This window comes from Hippoglossus hippoglossus, chromosome 14 (genome assembly GCF_009819705.1).
Source record: "Hippoglossus hippoglossus isolate fHipHip1 chromosome 14, fHipHip1.pri, whole genome shotgun sequence".
In the NCBI taxonomy this organism is placed as follows: Eukaryota; Metazoa; Chordata; class Actinopteri; order Pleuronectiformes; family Pleuronectidae; genus Hippoglossus; species Hippoglossus hippoglossus.
This window is the reverse complement of record NC_047164.1, coordinates 9,066,263-9,084,518: the sequence shown is the minus strand read 5'-3', so window position 1 is coordinate 9,084,518 and position 18,256 is coordinate 9,066,263. Positions and strand designations below refer to the sequence as shown.

Here is an 18,256-nt window from a genome sequence, read left to right as displayed (position 1 = left end):
AATTAAATTAGATTGATTGCAAAAAATGTTGATGTAATCATCAAATATACCATCATTGAACACAAGGAAACTCTCAAGTATTAGTATTGGATTGGATTAAAAAACGAATACAGGTCTGGCTCTAATGAGAAGGATGAAATTGAGGAAGGAGAAAGGTGTTGAGATGCTGTGTTTCGGTTCACATTCAGCTAATGACCTTTGCTGCAAAAGATTTCTTCTACTTCTCTTCTGTTCCCCCCCCCCCATCACACTCAACGGCAGACTTTTCTAATAAAGAGTAAATGCCACGAGGAGCATCTGTGAAAATGAAAAACCTGGAGGAGAGGATTAGCGTGGCTCAGAGGGGCCGGCTTTGAGAGAGAGATGCAGGTGTAGAGTGTGATGAAGGGCAGATTTAATTCATGTCGTCCTGCTCGCTTTCTGGTTGGGCGCCCCGTCCTGAGAACATGGTGCACGCCCCACTCCTACAGGCCTGGCTGGAACCCTTACACCCCCAAACACATGCCAACACAAACCTCATCTCACACACACGCACACACGCACTGACCTCCTGAGAGCGCCGTGACTGCCAAGCTGAAGTTAGCAAAGCCTGTGCAGGTAGCTGTGGGAGAGACAGCCACCGTCCAAAACAATTATCCCATTATTACCTCCACTTTGCCTTCAGATAAAAGCTTTGCTGCAGTCGGCCGCCTCCACACAAGCCCTACGCTGTTTGTCAGGTTGGAGGTAATTACTGCTGCGGCTTGAAAACCTCACACAACCTCACTGTTCCGCGCATTGTTCCTCCTTGTTTTGTATGGATGACTAATGGTATGCTGATTGTAGGGAGAGTTTATAGCCCAGTTGTCTGCCCTCCGTTAAACACCCACACTGATGCACACACACACAAACACAGACATTTAAATGCACAATTGAGGGAACAATTGATTTACCGTCAGCACTGGTATAATACTCTGAGCGTTGTTTGCTGTTAGCGGAGGGAGAACATCAGAGGGAGGAGTCAGAAGTGGAGCTGCAGTCCAACGCTCGACGTCCCGACATCGATATCCTTTAGGGAGGATGTTTTTTATGTTTCCCCCAGCCTAATAGAGACGGCTTCTGGGTCTAACTTACTTAAAGTGCATTTTGTTTAAACCAAAAAGTTGTGTCCAAACTTTATAAACAGCTCCACAACCAACATGACACATCATCTTGTAACAAGAGGTCAAAGTGTTTGTTGTAGGATGTTCTGTCCCTCAGGTGTAGTGCCTGAATCTGAGTATGTACTTATAAGAATATGTTTGGTCTAATGTTTAGGTTAAAATATTTTATTTTGTGGCCTCATTTTTATTGTTTTTTCTTTTTTCTCCTTTTACATTAATTGTGAGGTAGGTTACTATAAAGAGAGGATACATGCAGATGCAGTAAAGATACAGATTTTTTTTTTTTTTGTCCTGTGACAAGAGGCTTGGTTGAAGAATATCGGTGCAGTTGCAGTCAACCAAGATTTTCTTTGGTTGACTACAGCCCGTTTTTTAAAAAGCAATTCACAAGAAACCTTCAGGTGTGTGCCAGAAAGTTTCATGTGTAACTGGTGTATCCGTTGAGCAAAGACGTTCGGAGACAATGTGAAGGTGACGACTTGCAAGCAAAGACAGTTTCATGAGGAAGTCCGAGGTTGAAATATGACACGGCTAATTTCCAAATGGAAACATAACAAGCCAAGAGGCAGTAGGTGACTGTGTGTCCTCCAGCGTGTGCCAGAGTTAGTTAGTTTCTGAAGCACAAACAAAACTTTCAGACGTGCACCAGAAAGTTACATTTTTTTCTAAATTTTACGTCTGATTAAGGGCTCTAAAGTAATACTTTTTTTATATCTATATTTTAAAAAATTACGATAAAAAAGCCAACTGTTTTTAGTGTGTACAGACTTTCCCTCAAATATTTAGCAGAATGATTTTGAAGCACCACTGAATGCAAATCTTGTTGATGGATGTTGTTTCCTACTGCAAGAAAAACTGATGCCCACACTTTACTCTGTGATAAAGACAAGTCGGAATATGGCTCATAACCAACAGTGGAAAGTGTTAAGCCTCTCCTCCTTCTTCCTCACATCCATCCCTCTCTCTCTCTCCTTCACCTTCTCTCTTTCACCCTTTCATCAAACTCATCGCTGTATTTTACACTTTTAACACCAACACCCTCACAGCTCCTGTTATAACTGTGCCAGCTTCCGTTGGCTGATATTCAAAGACATTGTTCCAATTTGGCTTCTGATAAAATGAACCAGCCAGATGTGATACCTGGATCTTACAGCCTTGGCGCGCACGCACACGCACACACACACACACACACACACACACACACACACACGAAGGCCACGCACGTTGAATTGCTGACTGTCTTCGTTGAATTATGAATTGGCGCCGGCTGAAGCGCCGCGTTAAGATCTCAGCTGGATATGTTGCTTGTGTTGGCCGACCAGGAGCAACAACACCAGTTATCAGTGCACAACAGGCAGGAAGAGGGTGCTGTTAACAGGCGGAAAAATCGAAGTGTAAAAATCTGAACCAGCGCACGACTGGATGGTTCCACACGAGTATCTTCACGCTCCGCTGAAGCACAAACACAATCCCGGTGAGGTCAGTCCGCTGTCCCCACAGCATGGAAGCCGACTCAAGTTTGAGTCATTTGTCAGTGCAAAGAGGTCCCCTGTGTCAGCCGCCATGTGAGACACACTGACAGACGCTCAGACAGGCTGACAACCACAGGGACAGACAACAGACGCTGCCGCTGTGTGAGGGATATCTGGGATGATTTATATGTCCAGATGGCTTCTGTTCTGCTCTACTTCTTGCCTCAGATCCCGTATCAAACAGCACCTCAAAGGACGGCAGACTTCACTCACTGTCTGCCTATCATCATCAGCAGATGTGAATACACGGACATAAATCATGTCGCGATACGAGGAAAAGTTCAAATTCTCACTGCGCGTCCTATTTTATCTCAAAGGTCAAAGCGCGTTGAGAAAATCCAATATGCAATCACAGAAACAGGACGTGGAATCTGTCTGAGATCTGTGTCTAGTTTTTATACGAGGACGCGGAGGCGGCTGCATCCAAACTCTTTTGTTGGACTTCGTAATTAAGTTGCCAGCCGAGAGGTTGCCAAGACGGAAAAGGATTTCTGAGCCTGATCGATGGCCCAGACGTCCGTGTGACCTGACAGCTTTAAATCTCTGAGCTCACATTTTCATATGCAGCCGGACTTTTGTAAAAATATATCAGATAGTTTTAAATCCTCCACAGCTGAGGGCACGAATCATTACTATGTTTTCCAAATACCTGTGTTTTTCTTTATGTCAACACTGTCGACTCCACTCGTGTTTTGGATATTATTTAAGTCCAGATTTCTTTAGGTTTAAATTGGTTGATTGGTTGATGGTTAAGATATTTCTTATATTTCAATGGTGAATAGTAAAAGGACTGTTCACCTGTTCATACACACATTTAAACAGTGCTTCTATAAGTGCTTTTTTCATTCAAACAACATTGTGTATACGTGTGTATATGAACGGGGTGATTTAAGGTTCAGTATCTTGACCAAGGACACTTTAGAATGTGGTTGGGCATCGAACCAACTACCTTCTGGTTAGTGGATGATGCTGCTTCCTGTCTGGACTGTTGGTGCTGATACAGTGGTTTTTAATGGATTGTAATAAGTACAAGTAAAAGTAGCAAGATAACACTACATGGACAACAAGAAAAAAGCGTTTTAAGGGTTAATGATATTGATGATAATGATAACTGGCCACGTTCATATGAATATTAGAATAAAAGTCCAAGAACTCAAACGTTGAAAATTAAGATTTGATAAGTCAAATACATATGAGACGAGAATAACTTGTTTTGTGGTTTATAAAATGTGGGGGTTTCTAAAGAGCTTCCAAAAAGAATCTAAATCAAATGTGTCAAACCAAGAAAAGGAATATATGTATATATATCAAAGTCTATTACACACATATAATTAAAACTAACATGTTTACATTAGTATTTTCCATCACTGGGGCAGACATTTGATTTGATATGATAATAACAAGCTGACATAATTAGGACAGTAGGAGTAAGCCCCGCCCATGACACAAATACCAAAGGACTAACTGAAATTAAGATGTCAATTTGTTTTAAGCAATATTACAACACTTAGCATTGCACACACACACACACACACACACACACACACACACACACACACACACACACACACACACACACACACACACACACACACACACACACACACACACACACACACACACACACACACACACACACACACACACACAGCTGCCTACATGGTGAACATATGCAGGAACATAAAAAACACCCATGAGACTGAGCTGGGGAGACATTAGAGTAATCAACCTTGTCTGGTGATGTAAACAAGTCTTTAGAGGTGTGCTCTGAGTGAGTCAGAGTGTGTGGGTCTGTGTGTGTTTGTGTGTGTGTGTGGGTGGGTGTGTGTGTGTGGAAGGCGGATCCCATCATTAATAATATCTCCCTCTTTTGCAACATCTTCAGGCAGCAGAGTAGAAGCTGATTAGTAAATCTAATCCAGATGTTTAGTGTCTCCTCAGAGAGCTATTACTGATTCACAATTAGAATCTGCTTGTGTGTACCAAGATGCTCGTGTGTTCACGTTATCGAGGAAGAATTGTTATTCGTTATTATTTGAATTTGTTTGTTGTTAGCGATTTGTGTTGTTTATTTTCTCGGTGCAGATCATAATTTAGGAAGGAGTGTCGTCTCGTCTTTGGATTTCAGGGGTTTTGCGGAACACGATGATGTTTATTCATCGTGGCCTTGTTTATGCATGTGTGCCTTTGTCTCTTTTACCCTTTCTGTCACTTTGCGTTTCTCATTTCTGGCAATATGAGCCCACCTGCTATTTGATTTGGAGTCTACTCCCCCAGAGCACATTCTCCTCCGAGCGCAGTCTCCAACCAATATGACAGTGTGCTCGGGAAACCTTTGAAGTTTTGTCTCCATAGAGACCTGGTTTAATTGGGAAACATTAGCATAATTAGCGTCTATCTCCTGCAGAACATGCACTGTCTTACGCCGTCGTGAGCTTGTGGATTCTGTGCACATGTGAGAGAAAGACTTTTGATGTTCTTTAATGACAAGAACAGGAAGTGGAAATTCACAATGATGCATGCTATAATTTATTTAGACACACATACGCCCAGTCAGACAAGATAATTCCTTCACCAAACACAATATGTGATATAAGGACTGATTTTAATCCAAACTTTCCCACAAAAACTGCTTTTGAAAGAGTCTGCACTTGTCTCCTGGAAAATAGGCCAAGTCACAACGGACAGTCAGCGAGTTATCTCACAATTCAAAATCTCCTATCGCCCACAGAAGCAGCAGAGCAGCCGGATGCTTCGAGATAAAATCAGAATAGATTGATTACTACAATTCAAATAGCCCAATATTGCTGGGATCCTGTGGTTTAAGACGATAAATCCAAAAGTATTTGAACTAAGACGACTCTAATCTCCATAAATAAGTTGTTACACGTGTACTTTTCATGTGCATGTGAGGATTCTAAATGTCCTCCGGTTTGTTTCTGGCAGGAATTTGTCCCATTTAGGTTGAACACATAAATCTGTAAGAAGCAGAGCCCTCGCTTTGTTTGCAGCTTTCCAGTTTTGTTCGCCTAAAAAGGAAACACAACAACTGCCACTGTGCTTTACGGAGGAGGCTGCAGAGGACGTTCAAGTACAAAGTGTTTTGTTAGTCATTCACCTCTAAATGTGCACAGGAATACTTTTTTTTTTTTTTACCCTCAATCACTTGTGCATTATTTTCTCTGTATGTGACAAAGGAGCTTTAAATCTGTCTTAATCCTTGAATTCAGGGATCAAACCTGCAGTCATCAACATGACCGAGCTTTACTGAGGACAGCGTTTTCTTTGTTGCATCTGAGTGACCTTTATTAGAGATGGTGGCTCTATAATAAAATCACCTCACATGCACAGAAAAAACAACAAGGGCACAGATTAAAGATCCACAAGGTCCCGCTCTCTATTCGTTGTTTTTTTCTTTCGGCAAGCAATAAGACAATGGATGTTTCGCGGCTTGTTGTGTTTTGTCGGGTTAACATTTTAACACTTGGCGTTTTCCGATCAGAGACGCGATGCAGCATCTCCACAGTGGAGTGTTTGCACTTTGTTGGCACACCACTGCAGCCGCGCTCGTTTCAACCGGATAGCCAGTCCCCCAGAGCCCAAATCCCCCAACACGGTCTCCTTGACATCCCTCCGCCGCCCCCCCCCCGTCTCAGATCCTCCGCTCTGAGGTGGCCGGCTCCCTCGAGCGATCTGAGCTTGGAGAGTTTGACTTTGGGAGGAAGGACAGTGTAAAAGAGAAAATACACGAAAACTATGTGCTTTTCTCAAATACTGACAAAAATAGTTCTGTTGGGTAGAAATGTTGAAATTACTACAGCACAGTATTATTTTCAGGCTTTTATATCCCTTTGCAGTGCTACTTTACTTTACCCATGTACTTTATACATTTATGTAACTGCTCCAGTTACTGGTTATGGTTCACATTAATATTTTACATAAACAAAATATGTATGCATATAATCCAAAAATTTGAATTTCCAAACAGTTACGTCTGTTACAAAAAAGTACTCAGTTATTAGAAATTCCACTAAAGAGACATTTTACCTTTACTCCGCTCCGATGTTTTTCGTTAAAATAACTGTGCACAGCCTAAAGTCAGTTTAAGTCTGTGAAGATTTGAGGAAAATCTAATTAATAAATTGATTTGAAAGACCCGGAGATCACATATCTCTGTTGTTTTTGTGTAATCCACAAACAAACCAATGCTGATGAAAATCTACTTGGCAGAGATATTGATTAAAACCCTTTCATTATCTGTCTGTGTGTGTGTCTGTCTGTGTGTGTCTGTGTGTGTTATGGGGGGGAAGTGGCCATTATGTTAAGAAACCACTGGACTAAAGTGAAGAAGTTTAATTTAACTCCAACTCAACGGGAAAATGCTGATTAGGCATTCAATCATCAGTATTAATAATGTACAAAGAGAGTACTTTCACTTTAATATTTCAAGTACTTTTAGCTTTCAGGACTTCTTTATTTAAATGAAAGAATTCTTCATCTGCCTCTGAAAAACTACAAGATATAATAAAATGTGGTTTGGAGCTAAAATGGCTGCTGTTTTCTTTATTTTTTTTTGCCAAACTACTTTAATGTTTGATTTTCAAATTAATTACTAATTACAGAGGTCAATGTATTGTCGTCATATAACTTAAAATAATATTCCTGAACATGTATATTCCATGTACAGTGACAGGGTAGATAGGGGCTCTGAGTGTTTTGCTCAAGGATACAAAGGGATCAAACCTGTGACCTTTCGGTTATCACTGCCGGTTTCCACCCACTTGCCCCGACAGGTATGTGCTGTGACCCACTTCATTTATTTCATCACTGCAAAAACTTGCCTTAAGAGGATAGGAGAATATTTCATTTACATTTTTATGTAGCGATCTGATCCCTGACTTAGTCGCTTATACATGTGACAAGTGGGAGAGGCTTAGTGTCTCGATTAGACACTTCAGCAGGACACATTTCCATCTGCACCGCTGAACCTCCAGGCTACAGACCCACCGGCTGGTTTGTTTCCAGAGGGGATGAGAGAAGAGGGTTTCTACCTAACTGTGCATTTTAATATCCTGAGCTGCAGCTGTTTCAACTGTAACTTATGATATAGTTATAGTTACTAATATTTATTTTAGAATAATTATGATCCACAACATATCTTAATGTGGAGAGATGCTGTCAAAAGCTTTTATTCAATCCTCGGCCTTCTAGCTAATCGCAGAAGGACTAAGTCCGGGGTCTGAGCTCACGTCTATCGATCAATACAGCTTTAGGTCCACTGCTCCCCTCGCGCTGAGCCCCCAAGCTCGTATTAGCCGCAGGAAGAAGCTGCATAAGCTGAGACAGTGGAAATACCCAGAATGTAGGTGAAAGAGAAGGGAGAGAAACTCCAAGTTCAACAAAGTTCAAATCCCAAACAAATGTAATTTACAGTGATATGAAAAAGAGAAAATCTCCAAAACCAATTAAAGTGAACTCAGGCCTTAAGTTTTTCCAATGTTTGCATCTGTTATGATAAAACATGACCACATTTCTAAAAAGAGATACTCACTTTAGTTGTTTAGGTGAGGGGTTCACAAGCTTTTCACCCACGACCCCAAAAGTAACACTGTCAGATGCTTTTTAATTTTTTTTACCTTTTTTACATGTCGTAATTTTTCGTAAGATTATCTGTCGTTACCACCTAAGGGAGCAAATGGGACTGAGAAGGTAAAAATATATTCAATGTTCTAAATTCAACTAAAATGTGCTGTTTCAATTTTTTTAATTTCATTTCCTGCTAATCATCCCCTGACCCCTAGTTTGGTAACCAGTGGTTTGGGCGATCAGACAAATTGTAACAGTTAGACTATCAGGTTATCAAAGAGTAAGTTCACTTGTAATATTGATGAAACATACAGCACTAAACCAGAAAACTGTGAATTTGGTCTTCAGACTTACAATGGACAGTTTCTCTCTCTTTTATTGCCTCTTGTGATTTTTTAGTTATGATTGAACTGATGGACAAAATGTTGACAAGATCCAAATGGTATAATTTCCCACAACTATCGTTTTAAGGCCCATTCCGGACTTATTGTCCTCAAATGTTAGATGTTAAATATACGTGAACTGGCTCTCACTGCGATCTGACCTTTAAAGGGTTATTATTATGTTTTTGTTAGGGAGTCTTTCTCTCCGTGCGAGCTCAACCCGTTATGCTCATTAATTTCATTAATCAACAAACTTCCCTGCAGGCATTCAACGTTATTACAGCCGAGATAAAATGAATTTAATGTAAGAACTTTTCACATTTGATATTAATAGCTCCTTTTTGTATTTTGCCGTGTGGCTCGGCTCATATCCTCCACGTGCAGCACGAGGCTTCGGTCACAAAAGAGCGGAAAATAATCCGGGAAATACTGGTGTACTGAGCTCCCTTTATGCTGCTGTCGAGAAGCTGTCAGAGGAGTAATATGGAGGATAAATGAAAAATAGTTGTTTATGCTTCAACTGATATCCCACTGCGTCTGCTGCCCACTCGCCTGTCTGTCTGTGCCACCTGCTACCAAGAGAGGGACCGACATCCTCCATCTGCCCCTGGATCTCGCTCGTTTGCTCGTTGCTCTCTGCCTGCCCCCTCGCTCGCCGCTTTATTGTCTCTTGTCATCTCCTCCTTTATTTCTCACTTTGCTCCCTCTGTCACTCTGTTATCCACTTTTATTAGCGTCATGTTTCTCTCGCATCCCTCTCCTGTCACACCTCCCCCTCCCTCTCTCTCTCTCTACATATTCTCCTCTTTTCCTTGGGTGAATGTGAGGAGGTGTCTGCCTCCCCATATAGCCTGTCAAGTTCCAGCAGTGAGAGTGTGGGTGGTGTGTTGCAAGCTTGGCGTTAACCCCCCCCCCCAAAGAACAGGAGAGAAATCATATGTAGAACGGTGGTTAAATAGGCCATGAAAAAGCAGATCGACTGAGGAGACTGTCTTTGACCTCGTCATGCACCGAGCAACGATAAATAATTAACGGCAAATGTGTTTTGTGGAAATCATAAGAGACGTCTTTTCTTCTCAGATTCAGAGACAGTCAGTGTTAAAGCAGGTGGTGTGTGTGTTTGTGTGTGTGTGTGTGTGTGTGTGTGTGTGTGTGTGTGTCGATGGAAAACTGTGGGTAAACATCAACAATAAGCAAAGTGTAAATGCTTAATCTGCAGTGGGAGATGAGAAAGCCGGGGAACAGAGAACAATCCTCCTGGATCTTCTGTAATCTGCTTTGATTGTTTGTCTTTGTCCATAATACACAACTGTCTACAGCTGCAGCTGCCTGTTGTTTCACTGACACTGCCCTGTGAGGCAACAATGACAAAAACGGGACAAGTCATCCATAGTTCAGTTTGGGAGCACTGAAGTATTTTAAAGTAAATCGAAGATTTGAAATGTTTGATGAAAGTGGGCGTTCAGAAAATGTGATTTTCATTCAAATGTTGTGGTGGATAGATTGTATTCGGTGTATAGTTATTTTATTGTATTCATTGTTTTTAAACTAATGTCAAAGGGAAATTTGGGAAATATAGTTGTTTACTATCTTGCAGGGATAGATGATGATCATGTCTCTTTACACTAAATATGAGAAGTTAGTTGAGCATAAAGACTGGAAACAGGGGGAAACATAAGCAGCTGCATGGGTTTGTACAACATGACAAAATCCACCTACCAGTACCGTTAAAGCTTTGTTTATGCAAAGTGTAAAAAGGACAATTCACAATTTTAAAGGGTTTTATTACCACATGTCTTCAACTTAACTGGAACTATACATTTGCCGGAGGGAGCTTCTCTTTTTTTTAATTTATGACATAAATCAACTGGGAGCTGACATCATTCAATCAATTTGTCCAGAGTTACTTCCCAAAATGTCAAGTTTTACAATTATTTTCATCCAATTACAGTATTTATCTTGGGAGATTGATTCTCAATCTTAAATAAAAGTTGAACCTTAGCATAATTTCATTTTAGTTTCACAGCATAATATAGGATGAGTATATAGGCTACAAGTCTTGTATAGAGGTAGTTGGCTATGGGATGTGATCTATATGTATTTTCTACATATTTGTGTGCGTTTCATAATAGCAATTTTATTTATGACTTTATTATTATGTTTTATAATATTTATCTCAGGAAATTAGATTCGAATTTGATGACATCAATGTTAAATAAAAGTTGAACCTCTGAGGTTTCACAGAATAATATACATTTTCTTATTCCTTTATCTGTATTAAATGTTGGTTTTGTCAGTTGCAGTTTCATCTGGTGAAACAGAAGGAACAGCATGCTGTCAAAATCCATTTTTGCATCAAAGCCTTAAATACAATCGCAGTGTTTCTTATTTTTCAAAAAGGGTTCAATCAGCCCTGAGTGGCTTTGGGGGGTGGGGGGGGGGCAGGGGGACGATTAAAACCCAGTGGGCACAGACACCTGCCACAAAGTCAATCCAATCTTCTTTACTGATGCAGCCAATTCTGACTCAGGACACATTGTTCTCGGTCCAAATTACAGCCACATGCTGTGAGTCTACCTACATCCAAGGGAAACAAACGTCTGTGTGTTATCTGTGTCGCACAGCAAACAGGATGATGGTTGTGCTGGTGGTGATAGTGGTGTAGGATGGCAAGTACTGGTGCAGTGATGACACAACATCCGCATGTGTGGCGGGGGAAGATGCCATGTTGGGAGATATCGGAGCCGAGTGTTGACCAGAAAGGGTTTTTATTTAATTTTATTCTATTCTGTTCTTATGCTCAGCGTGAGAACAGGGGAATATTACATCAGACCGACGCTGCCAGACAAAAGTTATGAATCCAGCTCATGCAAGGAGGAAGTCTTCATCGGTGAGCTGGTGCGTTGCCCGGACGACCCCCTATGGTTTACTGCGGATTTCAGCCAGATTATGAATAATGGAGAAAGGTCAGGGTAGATTTTTAATGGATTTATACGCCACATGGCTGCAGCTGCATCCACATCATTCTATTACACAAAGGCCATGTTGTTGCTCGAACTATTGCTCATGTTCACAAAGGCTCTGCTCCTCATGCCAGGGTTAATTCCACTAATCGGTTTCATGCCCTGTATGTGCAATGTCAAGACCTAATTTGAAGTATCATTAAAGAGTGGTCAGACAATATATTACGCAGGAGGCAGTTTTATTCAATAAATAATCCGCTGGATGATTATGTCAGTGTCCAATAAATGCAGACAAATTTACTTCCGTTTAGATTCTGTGTGTAAACAAGCAAATCTCTGTAGTTATTAACTCCAGTCTTTGCTTCATGTTTCAAAGTGTCAGAGCAAAGTCTCTACATGCACTAAACACTGATAGCTCGCGTCATGATATGGAGCTTTACAGTAATCCCTCTTCCTAATAAGCTGTTATTTATGTACATTGCTATTCAAATAGGGGTCAGGGTCGGTCTTAATCAGTCATTCCACATCTGTTTCCTCTCCAGAAGTCGGGTCGCTGTGACTTTAGACGCGTCCTTTTGAACGTACCGGGAGATGCAATTTAAAAGGATGTCAGCGGCGACCAAGGCTGAGAGTCGTGTCCCCCAGTTGACACCAAGTAAACAGTCACTTAACTTGCGTGTCCCCGTCCGCCCCCACAGCGCTGATGGAGACTGATGATCACACCCCTGTGTAATTGCTCCGACGTCCCGTGGTAATACATCATACTCAGGGCGGGAGAACGAGCTTCAACGCTGGACTCTGACTAGAAATGGAAATGGGAAATTAGAGATATTCATCCATTACGTTCCATTTTCAACTTAACTCACTGGGGTCAATCTGACTTTTTAAATGGCAAACAGACTCATGCAGGAATATGTATGCGCCGCACATACCCACAGTGGCATTTACCACTTGGCAGACAGGACCATTTTTAAACACTGCTAACCCTTCCGCTTCATTTGCATGAGTAGGAGGAAACAAATCCTTTTATATGTTAATCTGCTTCGCCACGACATTGTCTGGCCTGCCAGCAAAATGAATATTTCACACCTCAAACAAGACAGAGGCATCAAAATGCAGAAATAAATGCATCATTTCCATCACTTGAGATGAGCTCTGCTTTTGACTGCATTTTTCACACTTTATGTATTTTAACTCTGAACAAATGCAAACACAATGTAACAGAATGTAACAGTTCAGACTTCCTTGTTGAGGAAACTGGCTATAACATTTTGAGTGTGTCCCACTTTATAATTAGATATCTTGTATAAAGCGATTTAATGGCTTCATTTTGCTCACGTAAGGGAACTCAGCTTTATGCAGTGTCAGGAAACGCAGTTCATAACGATGTTTGCCAACAGTGAGAAAGGGAAAGAGATTATATTTTTCTGAATTTGGCAGGAAAACAGTAGGAAACAACGATTTCTCTACTTGAGAGACTCTTAAATAAAATGCTCAACAACTGAAATCAACAGCAAAGTTCAACTCAGTATGAATCGTAAAAGTTTGATACATAAAACACATGTATTCGTCTTGAGGGGCCTTTGAGTTTAAATTGCCTTTTTATTACCTCTGCCTGGGGGGGGGGGGTTATGGTTCCACCCCTGTCTGTTTGTTTGTCGGTAGGTTGGTTTTGCTTGTCAACAGAATTAGACAAAAACTACTCTCAGTGAAACTTGGTGGAAGGATGGGACATTGGTAAAGAAAGGAACCGAAAGGGGCAGATCCAGGATTTTTTATTTCTTAAATCTCTGTCTTTAACATTTCAATTTTACCGATTTCCCAGTCAAAAAATTATGGGTTGTGATGAAAAAATCAGGCATATTCAGGGCACTGATTTATCACCAAGGGGACTGTTAGCCGTTGGTGGAGGAATAAGCTCTGCTGAGTGCCATTTTACTTCTTTTGTGTTTTGTTTTTATCCTAAGACCTTTACTCGGAATAGTCATTGCATCCTTTTGTGCAGCATCATTAAAATGCTGAACACAGATCAGTAGAAACCTAGAACAGCATTGTAATTATTCTCATGTTCCTCCTGATTTACGTCACTGACTTGATGTCTCATAATTTTCCAAGCAGCGCCGTGTCCATGGAAACAAAGTAGTTTTTAACAGTGTCACAACCTGAGTCATTCATCACCCAGCTCCGCAGGAACACCTTGCCTGGAGGAGCCATTGACCTCAGTCAGCAGCGTCTTACCATTTATTATGACTGCACACACACACACACACACACACACACACACACACACACACACACACACACACACACACACACACACACACACACACACACACACACACACACACACGAAAAGACACATACTAATGCACCATAGTCCATCTTCCTCGCTGTCTAACCCTAATTCTGTCTCATATATATAAACCATACCCTCAAAATACTGACCAGCATTTGTCCTCCCTGCAGGTGACCATCCTGATCATCCTGGCACTGGCCTTCCTCGCCTGCATCGTGTTCCTGGTGGTTTATAAAGCCTTCACCTACGACCACGCCTGCCCAGATGGATTCATTTATAAGGTAAGACCCAGAATTCAGTAGTGACACAACACATCTGTGGGCTGCTGGATTGTGCAGAGAGTCATAGGACATCCTCTCCACTTTGTGACTAGTAGGAGCGGCTGCATCTGTGAGAGTTAGCATAAGCTACAGGTGTCTCTGGAGGAAATGGATCATGGGAAATGGGAACACAGACTGTCAGACCTAAAATAAACAGGACAATGTGAATATACTGCAGGGATTTCAACATCTGAGGGCAGGACGACCAGAAGAAGTGGCTTATGAGTGCACGGTAGCATATAGTAGCTAGTCTACTTATATGTCCCAATCAACAGGGAGGATGAGTCTCAACAGTTCTGAAATATAGTTTTATTAAAGGGGATGGAGCAGGAACCTGTCTGTCTAAAAGCAGACATACATCGCTAACCGTAGACTGTGCATAAAGATGGACGACATTAGAGGTCACCAAAAGTAAAGCCAAAGCATCTTGGTTGCCACCTAGTGGCTGGCTGCAGTATAGGTCATACATCTTGCCTCCTTCATGGTAGTGGATGGGACATGGACCAAACTAACAGGTCAAAGTACATGTTAAAGAAATCTATACAAAAAAAAAAGATTAAAAAAAAGATTTTGGATAGTTCTTATTCAGTATGTTCAATTGTCAATTTTTCCGGTACGTTTGGTTTTAATTAGTTATTTGATGATATAAAAACTGGGCGAAATGTCATGACTGACAGCTGAGACTCCTGTGATTGGTCAAGCGCATATATTGGCAGGACCTGACTATCATGGCTCCATCCGCTGATCACTACTGCGCAGACCCTTGCTCCAAATGTGCAAGAAGGCAGCAATCACACCTGGGACAGTTTGGCTTATATAGTCATAGAGTCTATGACATAGTCCATATACAGTCTATGTCTCTAACAAAACCCACACATTTTAAATGAAACCTGTGAAAGTTTCATTGCTTTGACCTGAGAAGGGACTTAAAGGGTTAATGAGCTAACTAATAATTTTTTCTGCAACTTCACCAAACATCAGCCTCGCAGAAGTGCTGAATCCTCTCGATCATTCACCAGCTCCTTCTCCATACGTTTCCTTCTTCCTGTAAATCAAAACTCAAAGATGAGTTCATCACCCATTAGTCTCTTAAAGGAAAAGAGAAAAACATAAAAACACTCCCATCCTCCTTGACTCATCTTGGCCGTCATTACAAGATGAAGCTAACACGTCTTATCAGAAGAGCGATCATCAATCAGTGATATCAGGGCTTTTATCTTGACCTGTGTCATCAGCTGTAATTTTATGTCTTTGTTCCTTAAAACTAAAGATGAATAAAGAGACTCCATTGAAGCCCATAGCAGACGTCATTAGCCGGGCTGAGGATTAGATGAAAATGAGACAAATGAGACTCACTGTCTATTTCACATTAACGACCACCTTATAACTCCTGATCCACATTAGCCTGCACCGACAGAGGTATCTCCTTTTGGAAATGGGTCTTTAACCTCAATTATTAGCATTTGTGGAACAGACCTACAACCAATCAGAGCAAAGGAAATATGTGACGTAGGACAATGAGACAAGAATGCACACAGACTACAACACGCAGCAGTCGTCTTTATTTTAGAGAAAATACTCCTTTTATACTGTCTTCATAGATCGCCACCTCCATGTTAGTGGATGGGACATGGACCAGACTAAAAAGTTAAAGTACACGTCAAATACATTTTTCTGAAATTTGGTTTCTATCATTTTAGGTAGTTGTTATCACACTGATGTATGTCCAAGTGTTATTTTTTCAGTTCAGTTTTAATTAGTTATTTGGTGATATAAAAAATGGGTGAAACCTCACGATTGACAGCTGAGACTGACCCACGATTGGTCAAGCGTGTGTTTTGGCGGGACCTCGCTACCACAGCTCCACCCCCGGACCAGTGCTGCTCAGACTGTCTCCAAATGCGCAATATAACAGTGCTCATATCTGGGATAGTTCGGCTTTATCTCTGGATAGTGGGAGGAAGTGTCCGTTGTAAGGTCTATGAATGAGAGGAGGGCCAGACCCATCTGCAAGAGCAAATACAAAATGAGCTTGCTGATTGGTCTGCTTTCCAGGCTATATCCATATGGCTGAGGTAGTAAAACACGGAACAATCTGCTGTTCACGTGCTGTATCACAGTTGGATCTTTTAAGTTTTACAGTGTAGGGATGCAGTTTCTCTCGTCCTCTGCTCCCCGGTATAGATTTCCACTGCACTTAAAAGCTTCACGGTACTTTGTGCGCGGTCACCTTGGAAGTCTGTGTCTCTGGTCAAATCCTTTTTTTTTTTTAGGTAGAATAAATCTAGTTTGAGGCTTATAACCTCTGCAGGCGCTCAGACTGCAGTCAGCAGAGGTATTATTAGCTGTGTCACATGCACGTTCACCAGGTGCAAAGTTGCCGATGGAGAAAAACGCACGTGCACGGGCCTGCATGCAAAGTGGCTCACACACAACGACAAAAGTTATAAATAAACAAGGCATTAGAGAGCCCTCATTGTCATTTCAACAATAATAAACATGAACACTGACAGAATTGTACAAATCCTATCTTGAGAATTGATGATTACAAAGATGCTACGTATTTTACTTTTAACAGTGAATGACTTGATGAATCATCTCACGCTGTTCTCCTTCTCGATCGCAGCACAAGCGCTGTATCCCAGCCTCTCTGGAGGCCTACTACGCCGCCCAGGACGCCAACTCGAGGGGCCGATTCTACACAGTGATCAGCCACTACAGCATGGCCAAGCAGACCACCTCGCACTCCGTCTCCCCCTGGCTTCCTGGAGGGGTGGTGGGGCAGCAGCACGACGCCAAACCCCCCGGCAACGAGGGCCACTGAGTTAGCTGCCATAACAGATGTTGTACAAACACATACAGACAAAACGCAGACGTGACGACACACATACAGACACGGGCGGGTGCACACACAGACGCACACACACGTAGGGAGAACATGTAGAAACGTAGACAAAAGAGGTGCACACGAACACAGCAGCTACATATGTAATGCCAATATAGATTGAAGACGTGCATGCAGACATGAAAACACACAAGCACATGCTAGGCCATATTGTCTGCCCATTTCTGTGCTCTTTCTCTGGAGAGCTTTTTCCACTGATCTTTTGCACTCGTGGAAACATCTTCATCGGCTGATATACACACACACAGACACATACACACATACACACAGACACACACACACACACAGTCTGCTCTGTCGTTACCTTGTTTACTCGCCTCCCTCTAAGTTATTATTTATTGACTGTCATGATATATTTATTTTTTACTGTACTGTATGGATGTTTTCTATGTGATTACCCGGCAACTCTTTGTACAAAGGCACGAGCCAATGCTTAGCTCGACGCTTCTTCTCTGTGAGATTCACGTTCAAAGTGTGTTTACTACAGAGTTACAGTACAGTTATTATTTCTTACCTTTCTTGTCCAAACTGTGCAACTTTAGGCATGTCTTTCAAACACCACACACACACACACACACACACACACACACACACACACACAGATCCCATCATACCCCAATCCAGAATAAATCAGTATGGTCTTGTATTGCTGTAACACATTTTATATAGAACATTTCAGTTCTAGGGAAGGTTTAATGTCCACATCCACAACACATCCTGATTTGATTGAATGATTTTTTTCCCATCATGGATGTTTGATAGCTCACATTCAATGACATTTCCAATGTGCTGTGTGATACATTTTAAATCCTCTAGTGACCCAAGCTGTACATAGAACTGTGAATTCAGGCTAGTTTTTGGTGTGTATGCATTGTAGTAGCTTTTCTTAGGAGGTTTTCCCCACTTCTATTCATTTTTTTGTTTTGTTCGGTTTTACAATTCCTCCGTGCGAGTTACTGCTTCAGCTGCTAGACCTGTAGCTCCACCGAACACAATGTTGCAGAGAGAAAGAACATCGCCATCTCTTGCCAAATCTTATTTTCCGCTGTTTTGTTAAGTTTGTAACGTTGGATCTGCTGTCAAAGAGCGCTTTTACGAGATATTGTGATGTTGTTAGTTAATATGTAGC

The 18,256-nt window shown here is 41.5% G+C and overlaps 1 protein-coding gene across 2 annotated transcripts in view; it reads left to right on the top strand.

Annotated features, from left to right (window-relative positions):
- The window catches only part of nsg2 (neuronal vesicle trafficking associated 2), a 34,148-nt gene extending 16,596 nt beyond the window's left edge, over positions 1 to 17,552 (top strand). Inside the window, exons 4-6 of one of the 2 annotated variants that reach the window (XR_004615990.1) lie at positions 14,073 to 14,183; positions 16,849 to 17,109; positions 17,392 to 17,552. Coding sequence is in view for 1 of the 2 variants with exons in the window: in XM_034605746.1 (XP_034461637.1) it covers positions 14,073 to 14,183; positions 16,849 to 17,046 (309 nt within the window). In the remaining variant the exon portion in view is untranslated. Of the gene's footprint in view, positions 1 to 14,072; positions 14,184 to 16,848; positions 17,215 to 17,391 lie in introns of those variants that run through there. The other variant, XM_034605746.1, reaches the window with a different exon arrangement.
- Positions 17,553 to 18,256: the final 704 nt, after the last annotated feature.